Here is a 16,150-nt window from a genome sequence, read left to right on the forward strand (position 1 = left end):
GGAGGGAGGCGAGGTGGCAACCTAATTTCTCAAATGTCAAACTTCAGGACTTTTACAAGATGTGAGCATTCCGGCTTTTCTTAGTGTTGCTGAGCCACTCTGATCTCTTGCCTCACCAAAGCAAAGTAATATTAGAATATTTTTGGCCAGCAGGAGCAGGAGGTCATTCAAGAGTCCTATGATTCATCCAGGATGTCCTGGATTAGTAAAGCTAAGAAGAGTTCAGGCCCCTAAAAAACAAGTTGAAGCATCTGTTCCTTATTACCCATTTCTCAGCAGGCTGACTAATTTTACTGAAAACAATTGTACAGCTGACAAAATATTCCCACAGGTATTATTGATTCAGCTGAGATGGGTGTACCAGAGTTTCAAAATTTCAGAGGTGTCTACATAACATTTGATCTGCAGCTCTCCAACTGCAGGTCAGAATAACCTGGTGTAATAGAGCTACTGGTTGGCTCTGCCACGGTCACACTGAATAAAGAATAAATTAGGCTGGCACAGTTATTACTCCTACTACCTGCATTCGCCACTGAGAAAAATTAGGCACAATGTCCCCGGCCAGAAAGACTCTGTGAGCTACTATGGTAACAAACTAGCAACAAGGATGTTGTGAAACCAAAGGTCAAGACAAACCATTTCAGTGTCCTAAAGTTTTACTCTATGGTTCTCAAGGCAAACATGATAAATTAATCATGACAGACAAGACATTATGATTCTTCTATTGTCTTATGAACCTTGTACACTAGGAAGTCTTGCCATGGCCTGTACTGTCAACACTTATCAAAACTGATTTTAGGTTGTTCCAATATAAGGCTATAAGTCTTTTAGATAATCCATCTTCTGTAGTTTCGGGGTTTTTTTTTCAAAAATAAAAATGGTGGGTATTTCTACTTGGCACTTTGTAAGAAGACAAAAATAAGTCACTGCATAGATTGTATTTTCTGGTTCCATCCACAGAGTCCCTCTGTACTACAGAATGATTTACACACCTTGCTGGTTCTGCTTGGAGCTGGACCTAGTGCCCTACACGGTTCCTTGGACACATAACTGAAAGGGAACAACATGCAGGTACTGCAATGTACCCAGTCACCCAGCCAATATTTACACTGTGTTTGACCTAATTTAGTGGAATCTTCTTCAAAATCCATCCTCTACTCCACACATGCAGGATTATAGTGTTTAAAGTATGTAAAAAAGCACTTGTTTAATTATTTATAAGATCTTATTGTCAACTGCTGCAGGAGTATGTCTTGTTTTAAGCCACTCCTCTAGATGGCAAAAATCATAGGCACCTGTACTTCTTGTTGATTTTCAGCAGAGCTGGTTTTATAAAGAAATAAAAGTATATATACAGAGATACATGTACTACATAGTGTATACCTACAGGTGTAAATGTATACACTGTGTAACACTAGATACCACCTTCCATGGGAAGGAACTTGGAACTCATTGGAACTTTAAGGTTTCTTCCAAGCCAAACCATTCTATCATTCTGTGATTCTGTGATTCTATATACATATAGATACACCTATTGTAAGCTTGGATGAGTAGTTCCTATGCCTACATAAAGTTTCTAAGCGGTACTGCAGCAGCAAATATACAGTTCAAAACTGCTGGTGGTAAGGACAGGATATCCACAATACATGTGTTTTGAGGAGCAAGAGGCTCTCTGACTGCAGACCAGCATGTCCCATGGCCTAGATGCCCATTAACAGCTGGAGGGCACCTTTTGGTTTTGTTTCAACCCAAAGACTTTCCAAGCTGCACACTCCTGAGACTTGACAGGGAAGCAAACCAAAGTGAGGATTCTGGGGAGTTACCTTGCTAAAGTGAAACTTAATCTGAACTAAAATCCACTGTATTCACCACCTGCTTTCATCAGCTGCCACAGAGACTAATTCTTACCTGTTTCCTATAGACGTAACAGGCTGCTATTGCAACCATGGTGGATTCTCCTACAAAACCAGCGAGAAGGGACCCTACTCCAAGAGTGGCTCCATGAACTCTGTTGGAGGCATAGAAAGAAAGCAGTCATTGTTGTGTGAGAATGCATGATTCATAATTACATTTTCACTGGCATATATAACCAATCTGATGATAGAAATATTTTCTTCAAAGACACAGTACACTGCCTAAGAGAATAAGTGGTATTTTAAAGGACTCATTTGTTTTTAATGACTATACTGCTTAGCAAAAGAAGCACACTGAATCAAATTATGGACTAAGAATTTAAAGTCTTGTACAGAGTGCTTTAGAATAGATTATTAAGCTTATAAACAAGATATTGTTCCATTAGTTTTCTTAACAGTGAGTTTAACAACATGGAAATAAATTCTCCTTAGGACACGTTTTTGCCCCTTTGACATTTGTGTATTTTTTCCAAAGGGACATCACTATTGTGCCTGTCTAGAGCAGTCATGCTTGTAAATTTATAAATGTATTTTTTCCAGATAGTGACACTATTTAGGCTTTGTATCATGGTCAGTGTTTGGAGAAAATGTTCCAAGCTATGCAAATTCAGCTATCAAGTGACAGGGAAGAGGAATGAAGATGAAAGCAAATCCAGGGGTTCTATGGGGAATAATGATTTACCCTAAGTAAGGCAGCACGATGAGACTGGTGATGAGGACGATAATCCGCAGCACTGAGCTGGGTGCCAACACAAATGTCTTCTTCAGAGTCATCAGCCAACCAGTCAAGTGTGCTCTGACAGTCACTGTTCATAAAGAGGGGAGAAAAAGAGGCAAGAATAGTAAAAAAATAAAGTCAGTCATTTCATATGCAGCTTTTCCATGCAGAGAGCACTGTTCAGAAATAACCACTGCAAAACTTACTGCTGGTACCTTCGCACCCTACTAGAAAGGAAGAAGGTCTTATGTTCAAATTGCTCTAATATACTGATTTGGGAAAATGAAGAAATAAAAAAAATCAGTTCTGGACAGCGCTTGTTCCTAAAAGCTGTTCTCTTAAAACCAATTTATTAGTCAGTCCATTCTGTTTTCTTCATTAAAAAACCTCCAAACTATCCTCTTTCTTAAAGAGAAGTTCTACCAAGGAAAAAATTCCATCTGGCTCCTGTGTGGCACATGGTGTAACAGGTACAAAAAGGGTATCTACATGTATTTATTATTGTATTTGTAGTTTACCTTTATTATGAAACTGTCTTCTCACATAAGCAGAAAAGACTAAAAGATGTTGCATTTAATTACAGAGATATAAATCTGAAACAATTTCATTACTGTTGTCCAGCTTGTCTTGCTCTTTGATAGAAGTATTAACTTTTATGATATAATGCTTATGCTCTGAAGGAGCCACTGAGCTTACAGAACTTTTATTTGCTTTATATTTTTTTACCTGGAAGTGGAAAAAAGGAGAAGATGCGCAAAGGAACAACACACAGCTCTGCGAAAGCGAAGTCTACTCCAATTATGTCAACTAAAATCTTCTCTGACACGTTTGGCGTCCAAAACATCACAAAACAGAGCTAGAAAGAACAAAATTAAAAAACCTTTATATTTCAGAAGGGAAGCACAAGAAAACCTAGGCCCCCCTGGACTAAAATATTTGTTTACTTATGAGTAGAAAACTCTACTAATGGTAAATATACATACTATAGATTTATATTTAGCTTGCATTCGAATACACGTGCACATAAGAGAGATACCTGAACTTCAGAAGCAATTCCTACTCTTTATTTTCCTCACATACCAAGTGTGATGCATAGAGAAAGAATTTTTATGGTTTCTGCAACTGGTTGTACTTGAATGGACTATTGTTATTCAAACAGTAAAACCCCAGATTTTTACGGCACTTGATCTGGTTAAAACACTTGTGCTCCTAAACAAATTATCAAATTTTTCAGTAACTAAAGATTTGAAGTCCTCCAAGACCCAGAGATCTGACCTGAATCTAAGACTAGGGGTTTAAATTTGCTGCTGAAAAGAGTACTGTTGGTATGCAATAAGTCTGATTCTGATAGCAAGGCAAAGGTGTTCAGCACAGGCCTGCAGACATGGTGCTCTCAGGCTACAAATCCACTAAGTCTTGTTATTTTCATTAAAGAGTGTGCTGTTTAGTCCATACAGGAAAGGAAGATTTCCATGAAAAACCCATGTCAATTGGCACAGTGGTAGTACATGCTGTTTAATTTTTTTGGCCAGTCCTGAGGTTTCCATTTGAGCTGAAGGGGCACTCACTGAAGAACAGTCAGTTCAAGGCACTCACTGAAGAACAGTCCTGACAGTCCTTCCAGGACTTTCCCTATAAGAAAGCATACCTGCAGGTAGAACTACTTTGTAATTTAATTTGATTTTTTGATATTAAAAATGGCTTCTTATTGTTATTCTTGTAACAATATTCTTGTAACGATTATTCTTGTTATTCTTATATTGTTATTTATTGTTAAGTGAATCTTAGGAAGTGAATAAGAAAGTAAGCTGATTGAATGGTGCAAAACTGGGGATCTTAAATGCTCTGGCACTCCTCTTGTAAGGTTACAAATCTGTGTACCCTGAAAATTATGCACATTGGCTGTACAAGAGAGTCTGTAGGACTCTATAACCGCTCTGTTACAATTTAACCTACCATCTAGTATCATAGTAGCTAGCTCTTTTCTTTTAATCCAGTTGTCACGCCCCCTCCATGTTCAGATGACTTTTCAAAGTAGTCTCTGAAGTCCTACTACCTCTAAGCCAGCTGGGATTTCATTCTCATTCTTTGGTAGGATGTCAGAAATTGCTCTTTCTGCTTAGCCTCCCAGCACCCAGACTGCAGGAGCTTCCCAAGGCCTGTCACTGGGTGGCCTGTGGGAGAAGCCGTGTTCTGACTCTGTGTGGTGAACAAAACATTTCACATTCCTGCATAAAGGTCCATCTTCAGTTTTCTTCTCCACTTCTTAGGGTAGGAACTACTTTTTTTTTTTTTTTTTGTTACAATTGCATGTTTTACCTGACTAATTTGGTGCTGTCTTGTGGTGGATCTCCATCACCTCTACAGAGAACAGTGAGTGGAGGAAGGTAAGAGCAGAAGACAAAAGAACTGAACACTTCTTGAGCCAATCTACTTGTACAGGGTATGACTGAAGCAGAGGGGACAATCCAGAGCAGAGGGGGTTGTGAGAATTCAGTTATTAAAAAGTAACTGTACAACAAGAGAGTGAATTCTTTCATTGCTGGAGACACCCTTAGGCAGACAGCAGTCACTTGCACTCTGCAAATGACCTGTAAAGCAGTGATACAGGGAATATTTTGTCAAATATTTTTTCAAAGCCCAATAAATAAAATAAGATACAAAGATGCCCCCTCTTCATTTATAATTCGCTGTTTTCATGAAAGCAAGGACCTTTACACTGCTTGCACTGCACAATGCCATTTAGTGTCCTAATGAGCAGCATAGCTGCTGCTGCTGCCAGATTCCACATGTGTATGCTAACAGCAGAGCCTGCCCACTGCCAGCAAAAGGCAAACAGAGCAGTCTTTCCTTCTTCAACAGCCACTAGAAAGTGTTGAATATGGTCAGACAGGCAAGCAAATGAGTGACCAAAGGCACTGTACCCAATTCTGCTCTCTAAAGGTTTCCTTCTGGCCCTAACAGGAGCAGAGTCCATCTCCACACCGCTCCCACCGGAGTACGGTCGGTTTGCCAGTCAGGGAGGATGTCTCACACCCAGGGGCTGTGTGGTCATTCCTCCTCAGCTGGGGCAAACTGCAGTCTTCCCCCCACCCCTGATCAGCAGAGTTGTGCTGGTAAATGGCTTCAAAGAGCACTTGTACAGCAGCGGGTGGGTAAAGACGGATAAGCTCAAGAATAAGCAGTTTGAGGGGAGGCATGGCAGCAGAAGGACCTTCTATTTTCGTCTCAGCATGCTTCCATCTTTTTGGTTGCAGTACTGATAACTAGTTTCATTTTGCTAAGGGAGCCCTCTCTATAATCTTATGAGATGATATTCTCAATGCCCAGAGGGAACAAAGCATTAGGAAAATAAATTAATGCTTTGCATGATTCAAGCCCACTGCAATTTAAATCCTAGAGTGCTTGCAACTTTACTGTTTCAAAGACAAAATGTAGTGGAAAAAACCCAGGCTCTACTTCAGGCAAAGAATAACACTAAACATGCAAAGCAGGAAGGTATTTCAGCTGCTGAGTTTGTTACAGATGGCGTGTTCTGAAAATAGGATGAAGTCAGCTTTTTGTGATTCTGAGTGGTCTTTAGGATATTTGCCATTACCTTGGTAAAAGGTGATGCCTGACAGAAGACTGGAGAAGATGGTAACAGTAGCCCAGGAAAACATGGCACAGACAATTAGCAACTGGCTCTACTGGAATACACAGTGCTAACTTCCCGTGACTCAGATCAGGAAAGATTTTAGGAAGCAGATTTACCAATAGGATGTTTCCTATCTTTCTCCTGATTTAACACCGTTTTCTCCCCCCACTTGCATTTCTTTGCACGTCTGCAAGGTTAAATATAGAATAAATGGCTTGGTTAGGGTTACAGCTATACCTTCATTTAATCTAATCAAGAGATGAAGACTAAACAGTGAAAGCTTCTGCAGAGGCAAGCAATGTGCACGCAGAGTGGCACTGCAGCTGCAGGCTGCAATTGCAGTTGGCTGTTGAGTGTTGTACCTGGCAACTGCTGAGGCCAAAGCATCTCAGTGTTTTGGGATTTTTCTTGGAGAATTCTAGCAACAGAGCTTATTTGATTTTCTGATGCCTTATGGGATGAGTGCAGCATGATATTAAAGGATAGTTTTGTTAAAGACTTTGATTATTTAGCTGGGGCTTCAACTGACCAGTGATGAGTGCTTTAAAAATATAGGAAGAAACAAAGGTGTAAACAGCAGAGTGGAATGCTAGAGAGAATAAGCAGTTCTGCATAAAGACAGTAGTATGTATTATCAATTACAGTATCAACCACAGTTACCTAAGCATTTTTGAAGATGTTTTAGTAATTTCAACTGATCTGAAGGGTTTTGGTATTGTGCCTTTAACTGTCCCACACAAGTAAAATTTGAAAGACTTTACTAAATATATCAACAACTCACAGTGCAGCTGTACCAGCTCACATCAAAGCTCCAGCTAGATTAGTACTGTCTCCCTGCTAAAGGTCACTGGGAGATGCCAAAGGGAAGGGCATAAAAAGCAGGTCAAGTGTGGTGTAAGAGATGCCTTTCCCAGTCTGCATGGGAATTATGGCTTCAGGAGTTCAGTAAACCTGGTGCACCTTCATCCCATGCAGGTTATGCTGTTAGCTAATATTAGTGATTTTTTTTTCAATACAGTTGTGCAATAAAGTAGAAAATGCTCTCACTTGTGGCTTAGACACTCTCCTCAAAGAGGTGTGCCTATTTTTATGTGGAACCTGGCTATCTTCAGCTAACAAATTCCATGTCTAAGCATATTCAAAAGTCAAAATTAAAAACTTCTGCTGCCACCAAGCCTAAGAGAATGCATCAAATTTTTTTTTTCAGTAGGGAAAGTACAGAACTGCTAGTGTTCAGTTCAATTTCTCTTTATTCTCTTAAGTACAATTATAGCATTTGACTTGCACAAATGATTGTGATGAAAGATTGTTCATGAGATTTTGTTTCAAAGGCTGCATGTGTGAGTCTGAATGCTTCTAGTTCTTGAAAAATAACAGTCTTTTCATAGGCTTTGCATCTCCTGGAAGCTATTTCCATTTATTCTGGTTGCTGACAGGGATTACTAAACCTCTGAGACCCACTACATAATGCATTATAATACATTATGCTAACAAAGGCTATTGTCATGTGTATAGCAATCTGCAGGGTGCCAGACTGATTTGCTTTTCATCACTTGTAGAAAACTGCCTATTTTTTGAGACATTCATTGATAAATATAAAGCACAAAATAGTATCCCAGTGAGCTATGAACAACAGTACAACTTTTCTAGACTTTGTGCAGTCTTCAGTTGGAAGAAACACTGGCAGATGACAGAGACATGGTATGGCTCTATGTTCCTCAGAAAGAAATTAAGGAATCCAAAATGGATGTTTTTAAAAATAGGTTAGACATGCCAACCTGGAATGAGTCTGGAATAACAGATTTTATTGTGGAAGATGGTTAACCTGGTAAAGGTTATTCTGTGATGAAATGCAGTTCCTGTTTTTCTCCTGCAAAAAACCTCTCAGCAGATGTTTCATACAATTTCTTGAACCTGATATATTTGCAGAAGAATGGCTGTCCAAGTCAAGTGTTTTACCCTAAAGTTATTGTTCTATGTGTGTACTGAGGATTGCAGCCCATTAATTTAACCCATGCCTTGTTCATTTCTTATTACCATTTATGCTACATGGTGCCCAGTGAGGGCAGAGGAAACCTACTCTGAAAATTATAACACATCTCAGCTTTGAATTGCACCTCAGGTCTTTGGGATAGTATCAGCTAAGTTTGGAACTTTTACTGCTATGGAGGAATATAAATCACATAATTTATTTAGCCTTTTGAACTGTGCAAAAAACAAATCAAAAAGTAGCCTGAGTCTTATGTGGTTGGATCTCCTGATTTGCCAATTGTCTCCATGTCTCCCTCTTTCTGACATAAACAGAACTTCCATAATTCTCTCTCCTTTCAGAGCTTGTATGGCCCAAGATGAGCTGATTTCACAGGTACAATTTTGAAGTCAAGATAATATCTTGTTTCTAACTAGCATGCATGTCAAATTCTGGATTTCTCTCTCTGTTCAATAATCTATTTTGTAAGATGTTGGGGAAAAAAGTTGTTTAAATTGTTAGTCCTAAATAGTGTTTTTATTACTATTCAAATCCATACCTTCATTGACCTTGAAAATTTAGTTCTCTTAATGACTACATAGTACTGGAGCTTTTCACTCAAAATCTTACTCTAGCATCTTATTGTTAAAAGAAACTGCACTTCTCTATTTTTATGAAGAGCATAAGTAAAGATATTTTGTAACTATTAACTGCTTACTAATACTGAAACAACAGAAAAGTTAATAGTTACTCCCCTTTTCAGATTCCCCTGGAGGTGTGCTTCCGTGTTGAACAGAGGTGTGGCACAGAATACAAAGTCCTAATACCTCCTGAAGCTACCATGCACCTCTCAGGTAGTTGAGAAATACAGAAAGAATTCAACAGGGTTCTTATGAAGGAAGGCGATGCAGCTACTCATTGATTTACACCAAGAAGGGCTTTTATGTTTTATTGTGGGCCAAGGAATCATGAAGTCTAGGTTTTATCATAAAGGCATGATGGCCTGTTGATGGGAAATTGTATCTAATTTACCATGAAAATAATCAAGTAAAAACCTTGTTGGCTTTAAAGACTTAAGGGGTTTTTTTTTTTCAGTTAGGTTATTGGTTGCTTTCTTTTCTTTTTTTGAAGCACAGCTTCAACAATCATAAAGTTCTTTGGAATCTGTGGGGGAATGACTGGGTTGCATACAACACCAGAGGCCAGCATCACTGCCTGGCTACAGAAGCTTGCTGCATACCATGACCTGGTCCTTGCCAGAATGAGCCTGCAGACTCGTGCTATCCTTGCTGTATTCCCTGTCAGACAGCAGTCTTTGCAGAGCCACACCTGCAGTTTTGAGGAATTTTTGATACACAGCAACCAACCTAAATTCATCATCCCAAATTGTGTGAGACTCTGAGGCGTTAACTCACGGACCACAGAATATTCTGAGTTGTAAGGGACCCAGAGGGATGATCAAGTCCAACTCTTCAGTGAATGCCCACACAGGGACTGATCCCACAACCTGAGTGTTATCAGCACCATGCTCTGACCAACAGAGCAAATCTCAGCCGAGGTTGCTGCAGTCTGACGCTCTGTTGAGACACATTATGATGTGTGTTCCTGTGCCATGTAACTCAGAAGAGGTCAGAAATTGGGTCCTTGTGGGGGAAATGTTAAGTTTTCAGGAACAGACTGCCCAAAGCCCCAGGGAACTTGTTCTGACTTCACAGCAGCCACTGCTCTGCACAAAGGCTGGACCTGATGAACTCCTCAGGCCTTTCCAACCTGAAAAATTGTGGGGTCCCATGAAACAAAAAGCCCTGGATGTGGGAGCAGTAAAAATGTCAGAGGGCAGTCACATCTGAAACTGATTTGTGATAATGCTGATGCCTTGAATCACAAGGACACTCTCTGACAGTGCTGATCCCTCAGGCACATGCCAGGCAATATAGATTTCTGTGCACTTTGTGTTCTGTGCAGGGCTGTGAAGCTGCAATCAGCCTCCATAAAATTCATCAAGTGGCAGGGGAACCAGAGCCTGCTTGTGGGAACATGCCCTAACTTTACATCTCCTCCTGACATAATTGGATTATACATATCTAAATTCCCCCCCACCTCCCCAGCTTTCCAGAGTGACAGAGCACTGCGTTCTTTAGAAATAAAGGCACGTCCAGCAGCTGCACAATTCCCTGATGCTCTGATAGCATTAACACAATGCCACATCTGCTTTCTCCCCAGCTGCTGCTGAAAGTACTTAGGTGGTACTTTCCAGGCTGGGTTGGAGCACTAAATTGTTTAAGGTAGTTATTATATCTTCCCAATGAATTATGCTGCTTAATTTTTTTTACAGAAAGAAGAATATTTTACTTCTAAAAAGCCTCGACAAACCAAAGATGTCATATTTCTGGTCTCTTTTTGAAAACTGTCCATCTCCCAACCTAGTAACTTTCTTCTGTCCCAAGTTTTCTGCACCCCGTGCTGCTCTTCCTACTGTGAACATGGAGCTTGAGCAGAAACATTGCTGCAGGGACAATTTTTGATGCTTCCTTTTCTGCCTGCTCCAGTCACTCATGCAAAACAGACCCTCTGTGTGAAACCTGAACAATCATGAAGGAGAGATTAGTCTCCACCTCACTGGAGCAAACAAGAAACCTTTGTTCCAGGACAAAGGCTCAATGCAGTACCATGGATAGGACAAGGCCCTTGGGAGGATTTCATAAAGTCTGTCTCTGGTGGTCCAGCATCTTCCTGTGCAGGCAGGAATGCTTCCATTCATGTCTGAAACAATTTTTACTGAAAGGGGAACTAAACCTGGCCTTGAAAAGCTGAAAAGCTTCTTGAGCAACTATCTGCCAATATGCCCTTTTCCAATTGTTATTCTTTGCCAATATGCCCTTTTCCAATTGTTATTCTTTACCAATATGCCATTTTCCAATTGTTTTTTTTTTGTGCCAGCAGCCTGAAGATTAAAAAAACAGTCTTGGAGTTAAGAGATGGGCAAAATCAAAGAAGTCAAAACAAATTGCCCCACTGGATGAGTAGGTAAGTTTTTATTACTCTAAAAGCTGTCCTTGACCTTCATATGGTCTACACAGTAAAGTCAAAATAAAACAGATTAAGTCCTAAAAGTTAATGCTGATTTGTAAAAGTATGGATATTCTTGATAAGACTTGTGAGATCTTTTTAATACAATAAGGCTGTAATGAGACCATTGGTGAAGTAAGATCTGAGAGAGTTGGAGAAGTTTGGAGAGTTGTCTGTCTTTCATGCTCTTTGTATACTCACAAGAGATAAGGACACTCAACTCTGTCAGCCAGGGAATTTCAGGGTGTGGTCAGCAGCTGGGGTTGTGTCCCCCAAGAATGACCAGATTTTTGTTGTGACATTTATTCCTCTGGATTTTACTGTCTCTCAGTCCAAATGTGCCATGACTTTAGTAAAGCTGCTTTGAAACCTTTGACAACAAAGCAATGCAGAGATGCAAAACAAAGCCAATAAAAGATAAGAAAAAAATGAACACAAATCCAGTGGCCTCTGCAATGGCTTCAACTTCTGACACAGAATGTCACAGGTAGATATGGTGGCAGCAAAATAAAGTTCCTAAATATATTTCACAGAATCACACAATATTCTTAGTTGGCAGGGGCCCACAAGGATCATTGAGTCCAGTGCTGAAGGGAATGACCTATACAAGGATTGATCCCACAACCTTGGCTTTGTTAGCACTCTGACCAACTCAGCCAGGCTCATTTTCTTCCATTTATCTTTAAACTCAGAAGGAAGAACTGCAGAGAAGACTAAATAAAGCTATACAGGACTTTGGTTCTGAGAAAAATACGGTTTGTACTGTTCCTTAAAGAATTGCTAGCCATGACTAAGCTCTTCTTTGTTACAAAAAGGTATTCCTGAAAGTAAGCAACAAATACCAGAAATGGAGATACACTGCAGTAGCTACTCTGAGGTCTTCAGGGCTAACTGATTATTCTCACAAGCAGAAAAGGAGATATTCAGGAAAAATTCCAGTTCAGGAGAGCTGTAAGCATGACCTTAGACAGGAGAGGATCCACCACTGCTTTAACCTGGATGAACTGGACAATATACTATAAAATTTAACTGCTGTAATCTATGGGGAAGGGGAATGAGGATTGGCAGTATTAATCTGCAATTTGACACTGTGGGATGCATCAAAAAAATCAATTATAACTAAAACTCTAAAATTCTGCAGTCAGACTTCCTAAAAAACCACAAACCCCCCCCGCCAAAAAAAATCTTATAACCTTGGTCAGCCTTAAAAGACAGCAAAGGCTCATCCTAGTTAATGCAGTAACACAAGCCACTTTAAGAAAGTTGGCTCTTACATAACCTTCCATTTATAAATTCTAGTGCAGTGGTTGGTAATTGACCTTCTGGAACTACAACACCAAAAAACATAGTGCCAAAAACATTTGTGCTTTGTCAAAACACAAGCATTTCAAAAACTAAAAAGCATTATTGCCATCAGAAACTTTTTGCTCCACAATTCAAACTTGTGATTCCTACAAAGTAACTTAGTTTGTGCAATGTTTTAGTTTGAGCACACGAACACTGATGAATCCTCAGATTTCCTTGTTCACATGAAAGAAATCATTGTGATCCTTTTGTTCATGGTGGGGCACAGCTGTTTCTTCTGGTAAGGCAGAAATGCTTACAGCAGCCAAATCCTCAAGACAGAACAGATCAATGAGGTTTCTAAGTGGACACCACATTGCATTTCCCAGTTTCAGGGAAGATGTTCAGTATCTGAAATGCCAAGGAACTTAAACGTATGGCTTGTCATCTTCAGACCATGATGCTATTCCCTAGGTCATGAGTCAAAAATTTGTGAAAAAATGAGGTTTTGTGAACTTCAGTTCCTTTTGTACCTACTCGTTCGGCTGCTCTTCTGCACCATCAATGCACAAAGACTACATTTTTAGCTCTGTCTTTAGTATTAAATTTGCTCAAATTTCACCACACACCCCTCCAGTACCGCCCCTTTTCTGAATTCAGACTTTGGTCCTAGTGGGCCATCTTCAGAATGCCTGCTGTCATTTCCATAAGAGTTGAGATGGGGAAGTGAGGAGGTTTTAGCATTGCATGCAGGTTAGATGTAAAGCACAGAGGAGAAGGGCTAAATTAAGGATCTCAGAAATTCCCACTTTGTTCAGATTTCAGCTTGTGAACTAAGAACCAGTATTAGCAGCTTGGAATGTTTATAGCTACCAAAGCTATCCAAGTTACAATTACTGGGGGATTTTTTTCTGGTAGCAATCCTCTCAATACACTGTGGAAATACATGGCATCAGTCACAAGGAAACAGAAACAGTTATTTTTTTATTTTTTCTTGCTCCCTTTTTCATCATCTGAATCACTTGAAAGCATGGGGATAAGGCAGCAGGTACTTGGCTAAAGGCCTTATGAGAGTGTAAGAGGAACAATGGAGTAAAAGCCCCAACAGTTTCTTGCACTGGTCAGAACTGCCAATCACTTTGCTCCTCTCTAGGCTGATCCTTACCAAACTTAATCAAATGAGCACACACAACCCTTCTCCCCTGTTTGCTTAAATTCACGAAGGTGAGGGGATAAATTCAAGTATTTCTACATTTTCTTGCTACCTGACAGTCTAATACTGATTTCACAGTAGTAATGGTAACTGAGCTTATTTTCTTTCAGGAAGGAGAAAAACACTATCCACATTTTTGTGCAAACATGTTCACATGTACTGCTTGTGGCAAACTCTATTTTAAAACACTCCTTTGCATACCCCCTGGCTACAGTGAAGCTGCTTAAGGCATCTAAAAATTAATCTCGGGTCAGGCCCTGAATGCAATTTTCTGTCTCTTGACCTTCCAGGTATTTCATCTCCAAAACTGGAAAGAAAGTGGAGAGTGTGATACTCCTCTAGCAACTGTGGCTCAGGAAGTGCATTCAGGGTGGATAAATGCCACGGGATTCCTGGGACCCAGTGGGAGCTGTGCACTGCAGGGATCTGCCATGCAGTTGTTTTGTGCTATGGATACTCCTACCTTCAAAAGATTTCAGTGAAATGGGAACATGTTCCTTGGCATTTTTTAACAAGCAAGCCTAAATCATGTTATCCTGAGTGCAAACTAAGGGTACCTAGTAGGCCAGCAGTCAGGCTTGCTGCAGAGATGCAATGAATCCTTTAACTTTTCTCCCTTAACTTCTGTCAAGAGTTGCTTTATGTCTCATTATTTAGCAGAGAGCATAGTTGAAAACATCAAATACATCACTCTAATGCACATAAGAGCTTGCTTCACACAGGATAGTTTATCATGTGGAAAATGAACTTATTTGTAAGTGCAGAAAGGGATATGAAATGGTATATTTATTACACTACAGGCTGAATATTTGAGAGCAAATGGGCCTATGAAAACTGTAGTCTTTGGTGTCCCTCATGGGAAAAATCAGCTGCCAGACTTAAGGCTGGGAAATATGATTTGCTGACTTCAACTGGAAATTGAATAACTATTGAGTATAGAGTGTTTGCACAGCATCAGGGAACAAGTCAATAAGGCAATGCTATTGCAATAATACACTGAGTTGGTATGAATATTCTCCCTTTATTCATTCTGACTCCAGTATTATCTGCCAGTGCTACATTTCACTGGCTGGTGGAGCCTTGCTGATAAACTGGACAGAAGAGTCAGCAGCCAGTAACTACTTGGCAGCTCTGGCACAACCAAATCCAAAGCAGAGAGGAAAAGCTCAGGCATCTCAAGTTGTCTTTTAAACAGACAAGGCTTTTCAGCCTGGATGAAACACAGCTGCTACTCTTCCACAGGGTTTGACTCTTGCTCTAACAGAATTAAGCAGGAAGCAGCAACTACTGAGTCTTGTCTTCTGGACAAGACTCTGGCTTCTTATTTTTTCATATAGGGAATTTTCCCTGTTCCACTGGCTTCCTGGTTCTTGATCAGGGTTTTTTTTTTATCTCCTAGGTGCTTGATGATTAATATCAGAATATAACCAAGCAGTTGATGACTGAGAATTAGCAAAATAATGGGATAGCTTGCAGTAAACTCTTGTCAAATGGAACAAAGACTTTCCTCCTCCCCTCTTCAGGCTGAAGCTGATCCCATCACAGGGATCCAGCAAGAGAAACCCTTTGACTCTGGACCTCACCCTCCTGTTTTCAGGTGGAGATGGGGTCCCTCTATTGAATCTTGCAAGTCTGGGTTCCCAGCATCTGTCCCTCTTTTTTTGCCCATGGTTGGGGGGAAATAAAAGATGCACACGCAAACAGGTTAAATGCTGCAACTTAAACATTCTGATGGTTATAATATAATATGATATAAAACCCTCACTTAGAATGGGACCGAGTATGATGACATGCTTATCAGTGCATACATTATACATGAATCTATGAGATGAATACAACTGCCAAGCAATGGTAGTTTATGCTGCTGTGCTACAAGATATAATCACTGGAGAGCTGACAAAATGTCTGCGTGCTGCTCTTCCTAAGGGACTGATAACTATCAGCAAATGAAAGAAACAACACTTGCCAGTACTAACTCCTCAAACTACAGTTGCTCATCAGCAGGAGTCCTTAGAAATCAGTACTTTTTAATCCTCCATCAAAAGAACAAGTTATGAATCTAAATACTACACTCTATTTACAAAAAAAAAAAAAAAGCTTTTTATTTATAGACTCTAAGAGATTACCTAACAAATAAAATAGATAATAATTTTACTAGTATTAGATACATTTTAAAGTTATCATTAGACTCCTCAGTTATGAGCAACATAATTGAGGAGTCAATAAACCAACCCTGACTGTAAAGTAGCTGACATTTTGACATGTATGGACACACACACACACTCAACTCTCAGGTTAAGCATATAAGCCAGTAAACTGACCAGCTGTCTGCTCCTAAGCACATTGC

General features: G+C 39.9%; 1 protein-coding gene across 1 annotated transcript in view; it reads right to left on the minus strand.

The window, feature by feature from the left end:
• Positions 1-16,150, minus strand: part of ANKH (ANKH inorganic pyrophosphate transport regulator) — a 104,046-nt gene that overhangs the window by 7,894 nt on the left and 80,002 nt on the right. Inside the window, exons 9-11 of the mRNA XM_084223205.1 lie at positions 3,358-3,487; positions 2,596-2,719; positions 1,909-2,008 (exon numbers count right to left, since the gene is read on the minus strand). Coding sequence (XP_084079331.1) covers positions 1,909-2,008; positions 2,596-2,719; positions 3,358-3,487 — 354 coding nt within the window. The remainder of the gene's footprint in view (positions 1-1,908; positions 2,009-2,595; positions 2,720-3,357; positions 3,488-16,150) is intronic.

The sequence above is a fragment of the Fringilla coelebs genome (genome assembly GCF_963513975.1).
Source record: "Fringilla coelebs genome assembly, chromosome: 1".
NCBI classification, from domain to species: Eukaryota; Metazoa; Chordata; class Aves; order Passeriformes; family Fringillidae; genus Fringilla; species Fringilla coelebs.